Source organism: Pinus tabuliformis, chromosome 6 (genome assembly GCF_031772625.1).
Source record: "Pinus tabuliformis cultivar Carrire ecotype Pingquan chromosome 6, CPIR1, whole genome shotgun sequence".
NCBI lineage: Eukaryota > Viridiplantae > Streptophyta > Pinopsida > Pinales > Pinaceae > Pinus > Pinus tabuliformis.
Genome location: NC_142292.1, coordinates 1,143,244,266 through 1,143,254,295, shown reverse-complemented (window position 1 = coordinate 1,143,254,295; position 10,030 = coordinate 1,143,244,266). Strand labels below are relative to the sequence as shown.

Below are 10,030 nucleotides of genomic sequence, written 5' to 3'. Positions count from 1 at the left end.
GAGAAACCAGGTACTACACAGTCTCAGAGGGTAAGCTGAGAGCTTGAGCCTTGGACTTGCACAATGCCCAGTTAGGTGAGGCAAACATTGACTAAGGAATGAGCAGATCTAGCCAGTAAGAGTGTGGGAAACAAGAAGATCTGAGTGATGGTGAAAGTTTTAAGTGAATATATGAATAATTATGGATGTATCAGTGAAAAATAAATGTGGAATATCAACATGCAAAAGGAAAAACAAACATGCCTGGAGAGTCGCTAAAACGACAACCACTAATGGGAAAAAACAAGAAAACTTATGCGGCAATTGGGAAAGGTGAACCATAGATAGAACCAACACTTCTGTTGGATAATATACATTTTAACACCATAAACCATGAAAATAAAGAATAAAAATAACACTCATAGAATCCAAATGAGAAAAAGTGACGGAAAAAGTGACAAAAGACGACAAAAGAAAAACTGCCCTGGAAAAGCGCTGCAAACTCCACTGAAGGCTCGTTGATATCCTTGGGAATGCTATAGCTCCAAGATCGAATGTAAAAAATATCTCTAGGGGCATCCATTATATATATCTAGATCGATTAGGGTTTATGATGTGGATGCCTTAAATCAAGGAAAAAGTGAGACTTTATGGGAAGTTCCAAAATTAGTAAGTGTGCCACCTTTGGGAAACTAATTAATGAATCCCTATTTTCTAGGAATGTTTTTTTGATTTTTTTCTTTTTGATATTTTAGGAAACGTGCATGCACACTGCTAAGAAGGATTGTGCGATTCTAGAGGATTGGGCAACTTCTTGACTCAGTCCATTGCATAGTTTCTAATATCAAGGGATGCTTGCGCAGTTTCCATCATCAATGTTGGGGTGCCATCTAGAATTGCACAGTTTTCATGCTCAAGGTTTTCCTACCAAGAAGAATTGTGTTGTTTATGGAGGCAAGGCAAGCCTACCTTCCAATATTACATAGGTTCTAGAGGCAAGCCCAACAATGTTGCAAGGTCAAGCCAAGAGTTAGCTTGTGTTTGAAAGATATCAAATAGGGATCAATACATCACATGAAAATCATGAAAATATAAGTATTTGATCATAGCATGAATACTTGAGGATAGTAAAAGATAAGCTCCTGTGGATAGAAGAAAGGCCCCAAAATAAAAGCATGAGAAAAATTTTGGAGGGTGGTTGTAGCAGCTACAACATTGTGATGAGGAGAGATGTTATATTTGATGAGGGTAAGGCCATGACAATCTCTCTAGAGTGAGAGCTAAGAATTTCACCAAAGTAGGAGCTTCTAGCTCCAAAGGAGGAGCCCCATCCAAACCAACAAGATGTTGTAGAGAAACTACATGTGGAGGAGCAAAGATTAGGTCAAGTGGAGGCACAAACTCACATATAGATTTTTAGAGAAGGGAGGAAGAGAACCACAGAGGTAGATAGATTGGTGCAGGGTGCTTAGGAGAATGTTGGAGCTCCTAGCTCCTTGGCAGACAAAGGATATCACCAGACAAATATACTAGATATATGGAACACATGATATAATTGATTGATTATGATCCTTATTCATTTGATGGGGAAGATTCCTAGTAGGTGTGGGTAGATGACATGGTGTAGTAGTTTGAATCCATCATGAAGAATGATTCTTGGGAGGTTATGAATAGACCTAAGGGAAAATATGTTATTGGCTCTAGGTGGGTGTATAAGGTGAAACACACAGCTAATGGTAGTGTTGACAAGTACAAGGCCAAATTTGTGGCCAAAGGCTTCTCATAGGTAGAGGGATTTGATTATGAGGCTACATTTTCCCTTGTGGAAATATATTCTTCTATCAGGACCATACTAGAATTTGCAGCAAAGTTTCGGTGGAAGATCCACCAAATGGATGTTAAGATTAACTTCTTCAATAAAGTGGTTGAGGAAGAGATCTACATTGAGCAACCTAAGGGATTTGAGACATTTGACAGGGAGACACTTGTGTGTAGACTTAGAAGAGCCCTCTATGGTCTCAAGTAGGCACCTCATACTTAGTACACTCACATAGATTCCTATCTTAGTGGATTGGGCTCTAATAACAGTGAAGAACATACCAATCTATATTAGATGGTAGTTTTCTCATCTTAGTCTTGTATGTAGATGATTTGATACTGACAGGAGATGAGAGGTTGATCTAGTATTCTAAGGACCTTATAAGAGAGTTCAAGATGAAGGATATGGGTTTTATGCACTACTTCCTTGGTTTGGAGATGTGGTAAGGAGATGGAGAGATATTTGTTGGTCAAGGGAACTACACCTATGAAATCCTTCATATATTTCATATGAAGGATTGCAAGCCCTTGGGAATTCCTCTAGCTACTAACTAGAGGAAAGAAGATGCTTCTATAGGAGAGGTAATAGAGGGAACTATCTATAGATAGTTGGTGGGGTCCTTGATGTACTTGGTGAACATAAGGCCTGATATTCGTTTTGTAGTTATCATCTTAGTCAGTTTATGGTGGATCCTACCAAGCTTCACTGGAAAGAAAAACAACATGTTCTTAGATACCTTAGAGGCACAGTAAATTTTGGTTTATGGTAGAGGATGAATGATGGAGTGAAGCTCCAAGGCTTCACATATGCAGATTGGGTAGGGAGTCCATCAAAAAGGAAGAACACATTGGGAGCTATCTTCAACGTTGGGTCAACAACATTTTCTTGGTACAGTAAGAATAGAGATCTGTAGCACTCAGCTTAGCAGAGGCCGAGTATATGGTTGCTAGCTAATCAAGGGATGGAGCATACATTAATCCATTGTGACAATCAGGTACCATCACTTGAGATATTTTGTGCAGGGAAGGATGATCATGTTGCATTACATTCCCACAAAGGAGTAAGATGCAAAACTTTTCACCAAGGCTTTGTCAAGAGGCAAGTTAAAATTACACATGAGAAGGATAGGGGTGGTTCGCAATGTTTTTCTTGCTAAGAGGGAGTGTTAAATTATAGCAAGAAAATTCCTCATTTTACTGGTGCCTTATCCAAATGGCGAAGTTCAAATTTCAACATCAACAGGATAACTTGAGTTGCAGTTAGAAGGAGTGACATGGCCAAGTTACTTAGTTAAGTCAGTCAATTTGATTTTGTGGGAAATAAATAGAGTTTTACATGAGTTGATTGCTAATATATAAAAATCTAGTGGAGTTATAGCTAGTGAAACTTAGTTATTTGAGCTCTAGTCACGAATATAGTCAGTAGGAGTTTAGTTGAGTAGTTGTAACTATTGTTAACTAATTGTTCGCTCGATTAACTAGTCAATTTACTTAAAATGTCCCTAGTCATGCATGGAATTCGAATTCCATAGTTGAGTGGAGGAAAAATGCATCATTGTAATTATCAATGTATACTATTGAATGTACAAGTTTTTCATTGGAGAAGGTGAGAAAGTTCTCTTGTATTTGTGCAAGGAAATAGGATATTTTCCTATTTTTAGGAGCTAATTTCCTCAGTAAGTGCGTGAGGAAATAGGAGGAAGTTGGAGGCCTATTTTGGCTAAGTGTTTGTCAAAGAAAACATAGTAGGAGGAGATTAGTATTGTAGTGCAGGTTGAGCTTCAAGGATTGAAGCTATCATTCTAATAGATCTATATTCTCATCCGATATAGTACAAAATAGAGGAGGGTTTTTTCCAGTTGGGTTCCCTAGTAAAATTGATGTGTTCATTATGATTGAATGATTGCATGTGTTTCTATTGTATGTTTTCCTTTGCAAATTTCAAGGTTTTTCTACATAAAGTTAGATGAGTCACCTTGCTTCTCGTTATCCTTGAAGTAAGAGGTATACATATTGAGCAAATCAAATAGGCTCCTTCAACTTGTTTCAAAAATGGTTTCTCTTGTCTCTTATCTCCTTAGGCTTGAATTCAACTTAGCTTTGGTACCATGTTAATTTTCCATTATTCTATGTTGTTACAATTACTTTAGCCCAATTCTTATCTTCAATTAGCAATCTTTCAAAACAATTTAATCTTCCAATGATCAATAACAATTGTAGATAGAATAGTAAATGCAATAGACAATAGACAATAGACAATCAAGAACAATAACAAGAGACACAAGCATTTGGTTAAAGACTAGGGGAAAACCCTTTCAAATTATTCTTCTTATTAGATTGCCATAAAATATTTAGCAAAGAGAGAGTACAATGATCCAATTCTTCAATCACAAATGGATTCAACCATTTGAAAATCAATTGAATACATGGAATAAAATAGCTTAAACATGCAATTCCAACAAATATGTGCTTCATTCAAAATTAACCCTTAAGAAAAGGGTCAAAATATAAAATAATGATACTTGAAATAATATAACAACAAGAATTTGAGTTTTCAATTACTTTATATAAACATATTATTATTATTTTAAACCATAAAAATTATTGACATTGAGATAATTTAGTCAACATGAGCATTGAGATATTTTATTTATGGATTACATTGTTCACATTAAAGTTATTTTCTATTAATATATTTTTAAATACATTTCAATATTACTTAATTTTATATATTGAAATGCACATCAATTTTTTTTAATTACCATTAATATTTTTTTAATTTCACATATTAATTTTATATTCAGAATTGAATTAATTACACATCTTCTTCTTATTATTGTTATAAGGAAGGAATTGAATCTTTTTACTTTTTCTCTTTGCACATTGAATATTTTATTAGGGTTCATATATATATATACACACACACACAAAAATATGCTTATTTTTTCTAAAGTTGATATTACAATAAATTAGTTTCAATCACTTGAATACATGAAATAAAATAGCTTAAACATGCAATTCCAACCAATATGTGCTCCATTCAAAATTAACCCTTAAGAAAAGGGTCAAAATATAAAATAATGATACTTGAAATAATATAACAACAAGAATTTGATTTTTGAATTACTTTATATAAACATTTTATTATTATTATTTTAAACCATAAAAATTATTGACATTGAGATAATTTAGTTAACATGAGCATTGAGATATTTTATTTATGGATTACATCGCTCACATTTTTTTTTTTTTCTATTAATATATTTTTAAATACATTTCAATATTACTTAATTTCATATATTGAAATGTACATCAATTTTTTTAATTACCATTAATATTTTTTTAATTTCACATATTAATTTTATATTCAGAATTGAATTAATTACACATCTTCTTCTTATTATTGTTATAAGGAAGGAATTAATCTTTTTACTTTTTTCTCTTTTCACATTGAAATATTATATATATATATGTGTGTGTGTGTGTGTGTGTGTGTGTACACACACACACAAAGGTTTATTTTTTCTAAAGTTGATATTAAAATAAATTAGTTTACATGATATTAAAATGGTGGTTTATTGGGTTCTAATACCAACAACCAATAAAGCAAGCACACTTAAGTGAGACTAGATTTTATAATACTTTTAAGCAAAACTTACCAAATATGTATATTTGCTTTTCATTTTTATTATAGTTGACATTAGTCTATACTTTAAAGAATATTTTATTCTTATTTTAAAAGGGACAAGTGTCAACTCCACATTTAGCATGGACAAAGTTACACATCACCCTCATACTAGGATGTAGAATGAGCCTTGCGGCTCAATAAACCAATAAAAAACATGAATAATAATAATAATAATAAAAATAATTTTTTTAAAACCAATAAAATTAAAATTAAAATTTAAAATTTAAAATTGAGAGAGAGAGAGAGCGCTAAACTAAACCAACAAAGACATATGCAAAAAATAAAACTAAAAAATGATTAAAAAATAGAAACTTGTATAGTTTAATGTAATTTATAGGAAGTAACATATATTGTAAAGATTGATTTCCTTCTATGGCTTATTTTTTTGTCATATATATATAGGAAGTAACATATATTGTAAAGATTGATTTCCTTCTATGGCTTATTTTTTTGTCATATATATATATATATATATATATATGAACTAGTTTTTTTCAATTTAGATAGTTTCTAACAAAATTATGTTTGAAGTTTTTGATGGAATTCATCTGCAAGTTTATCATCACAGTTTTTTTAGTGTCATCTTGGAGTTACCCAACATGGTGGAGAAAGACAAGGTTTTCAACTTCATTATTAGGTTGAAACCTTGGGCTCACAATGAGGTAAAGCGATAGAAGATCAAGACACTTGAGGAGGCATTTGCTGTTGTTGATAGGCTAGTTGACCATCATGAAGAAAGAGTGGAAGACAAGAAGAAGAATTCAGATAAGCCAAAGGAGAAGACTTCGAAGGAAGATGAAGCAAAGACAAGTGGAAAACTGAAAGGAAAGAAACCATTGAAGTGTTGGTTGTGCGAGGGTGATCATGTGGTAACAAGTTGTCCTTTGACACCATATGTCGCGACCATTACGCAGACATATGGAAAGAAGAAAGAAGAGAAAACAACGATTGGTATGATGGTTTAGATATACTTTATACAAACTTGTTTTGCACCGAGAGGCACTCTACAACCTAGTACAGGGGAGATGTGTAGGTGTCATGTAATGTAATGTAAGAAAGATAGTATGTAAACATTTTTAAATGTCAGCTCAATATATTGAAATTATATTAATACGTTGAATTTATAAGATGTAAAGTATATTATAAAATATTACCGACTTTTAAAAAGTTCTTACGAAATATCACAGGTTACCTAATACCATGGATCTATAAAAAATAAATTGCATTGTATTAAGGTTATCCAAATATCGTAATAATATTTTAACACGAGAAAAATATGATATATTTCAATAATAGAAAATATTACTTGAACTTAAAAAGTTATTATCTAATACCATGGGTTACTTAATACCATGGTCCCATAAATAGTGAACCATAAACCATTCCAACCCAGTATAGTATATATGTTGTAATGTAATGTTTTGTTTAACATTTTGACTTGGTCAATATAAGATTAAAAGTAAAAATAAAATAATTAATCATTATAATTATCAATAAAACATTTTGACTTAGTCAAATTACATAAAACTAATTAAACTAGCCTAGATCCATCTTAACTCTAGACCTACCAAGCGCCGAGAGGGATTGAGTCTCTTGAGATGCAAACCTCTTTTAGAGTGAAAAGATATTTGATCCCTCTTGGCGCTTGGTAGATCCAAAGTTAAAATAGATCTATGTATATGTATCTATAATTACTTAAATAAGAATTATGTTGGACTATGTAAACAAAATTTGCATATAACCTATAATCCTTCGAATCCTACTAAGATAAATAAGTCTATTCTCCATCATTGTAATTAACCTCAAAACTTATGAAAGATTTTGGAAAATTTTGGAATTAGAAGTTTTTATTCTAGCCTTGGTCACATGAACTGCATATTATAACTGGGAGCTTAGATGAAAAAAGTGTCTAGTTTCCCCGATGGTTGGTAGGTAATAATTGATGTGTCAACTCACATAAATATGTCCATTAGTTAACAACAACCACAATAGACAAAGGTGGAAGGATTAATTCCTTATTTTAACGATTGCGTGAAGTTCATGTGGGCTGGATAATTGAGGCTTCCTAGTGCTAGTTAACAAATCATTGCTTAACAAAGTTGGTTTTGTCATATGTAGTCTTTTTTTTTTTTTTTTTTTTTTTTTTTTTTTTTCAGAAGAAAAAGCATCATATTGATTATATTATGATATGGTAAATACCGAGGCGGTATGTACAATCATCTGGAGGAACATAGTCCTAGAAATATTCCTCGAAACTGAGAGAAAGAGAGCTTCAAAAAACATTTGGGCTCATGTAAACATAGCAAATATTTAGATAAAAAATAACCGGCTATTCAGAAAGTTAGATGGAGACAGAGTTCCAAAAAGATAGGCCATATAACAACAAAAACAGAAATTCTGCAAGTGTTTATGTGTCGGGCATAGAGAAAGGCTGGATCTCGTATGCGCAGGAATCCATCGTGATGACCAGATGCCAGATACCGATAGGAGAGTTCAACCCTTGTTTTGATAGAGCATCCGCTTGCACGTTTTGGTTTCGCTTAATATGAGCAATAGGGAAAGAGACAGAGTCCCATAGTGATGTAATCCTGTGAAGCCATCCTATTAGGTTATCCTTTGTAATTTTTTGTTTTCCATTCACATGATCTATAATAGTTTTCGAATCCCCATATACTTTTATAGGCCCAAGTTCCATGAAGGAACAGAAGAAGAGCAGGCCATGCAGGGCCATGGCCTCTGCCTTGTTATTAGTTCCTCTGCCACCATTCCAGAAAATAGAAAAGTGATGATCCTTTGAAAAAGCAATGAAGACTCCGCAAGCGCAATTTCCATCCTTTGCCGCACCATCAAAGTGTGCTCTAGGAAATAAAAGAAGAAGAGAGGGAGAGGGAGCCATATGCTGAATTTTCTACTAAGGCATGTTTTGATTGTAGGAGAAATAAGATGGGATAATCTTTTCTATAATACTACCAAAGGCCTCACTGTTTTTTTGAAAGATTTTATTGTTTCGCCACTTCCAAATGAACCAAATAGTAATCATAGGGATGGAACGCCATTAAGGTATAAGAGCGCCCTAACATTCGAAAGCCTCTCTAATTGATGGATGTGAAACAACCAGAAAGCCAAAGAAAGTAGCTAGATACTTCCAGATAAGCTGTGTCTGTGGGCAGAGAAGAAACATATGCAGGTTGTCTTCAGAATTGTCAAGGCAGATCATGCAGATTGATGGACCCTGCCAGTTCCTTCTTTGTAAATTGTTCCAAGTGAGATTCCTATTATGATATACGAGCCAAGAGAATAAGATGATTTTTGTAGGGCAGCAGACCTTCCATAAGGCGAAAGGAAAAGTATTATGTGAGGGATCCCTGAGTTGATTCAACAGTGATAAATATATGTCTCTTACCTGGATATTGCACGATCCTTTCTTAGCCTGCCACCCTAAAATATCTCTGTCTGCAGATTTATAAATACCCGCGCACTTCATATTCCAAGTGGTGTTGTTCCATTGGGCTGCCAGGATACCATCAATGCCCAGATCTTGACCCGATTTCCATATCGGGATGGCGTTCTTCCATCCAGCAATAGCCTGAGCCCAGAAGAATATACCCTTTTGATGGAGAAAACTGAGAAGCTGAGGGTCAATAATTGGATCCAAATCAATTCCCATGATGGGATCCAGCCCAATCAGGATTTTGTTGCCGTTATGAAATTTCCATATAAAATTTCTGCGGAAAAAGGGCAGAATTTTCTGAAAGCTTCTCCAAATCGCTGAGCCTTGTGCGGGCCAAGAGAGGCCCCTCCTATACCAGATGGAAATATCTTCGTCGCCAAGGTATTTCGATTTGATAATATGGCTCCATAGGTTTGACCCGAATATCGCTCGCCACAACGATTTACATAAGAGGGCTTTTCCAAAAATGCGGAGATTCATGATACCCCAACATCCAAGTCATTTGGGAAGAGAGATGAGTTACATCCTTGAGAGGTGAAATTTACTTCTATCCTTACTGCCGCCCTAGATGAAGGAGGCCATTAAGCTGTTTAATTTATTTATAATAGGTGATGGGATATAAAACAAATGAGCCCAGTAAATGCAGATTTGAGCCAAAACCGCCTGAGATAATACTGTTCTGCCTGCAAGTGTTAAGCATTTACATTCCCATCCTTGAATCCTCTTGTAAAATATGTTAATGATACAAGAATAGTCCAAAGAATTGTACCTTGTGGGCTTAAGATGATATCCCATGTATTTTAGCCCGTCCTTGATGAAGGTCGCCTGAATATTGAAAAGCTGGGAGATATATACCATTTCTCCATATTCATCTTTGCCAAAGTGGAATGAGGATTTGCTTGCATTGACATAAAGACTAGTGGCTCTTTGAAATAGCATAATAATTTCATGCATAACATGCCAGGTGAACCTGCACAGTCTAGCAAACAGCAAAATATCATCCACAAAGAGATTATGAGAGTGAAAATTACCTTTGGAGTTGACCAAGGGATCAATTTTTCCTTCATTGACCGCATTCTTGATGTGAAGACTAA

At 34.1% G+C, this 10,030-nt stretch overlaps 1 protein-coding gene across 1 annotated transcript; it reads right to left on the bottom strand.

Moving 5' to 3' along the window:
* Positions 1–7,892: 7,892 nt before the first annotated feature.
* On the bottom strand, positions 7,893–8,381 carry LOC149262891 (uncharacterized). The gene has a single exon (XM_089382847.1). The coding sequence runs from the start codon at positions 8,379–8,381 to the stop codon at positions 7,893–7,895; it is 489 nt and encodes a 162-aa protein (XP_089238973.1).
* Positions 8,382–10,030: the final 1,649 nt, after the last annotated feature.

Coding starts and splice junctions, on each gene's coding strand:
- LOC149262891 (XM_089382847.1), bottom strand. CDS start 8,381: ATGGCTCCCTCTCCCTCTCTTCTTCTTTTATTTCCTAGAGCACACTTT.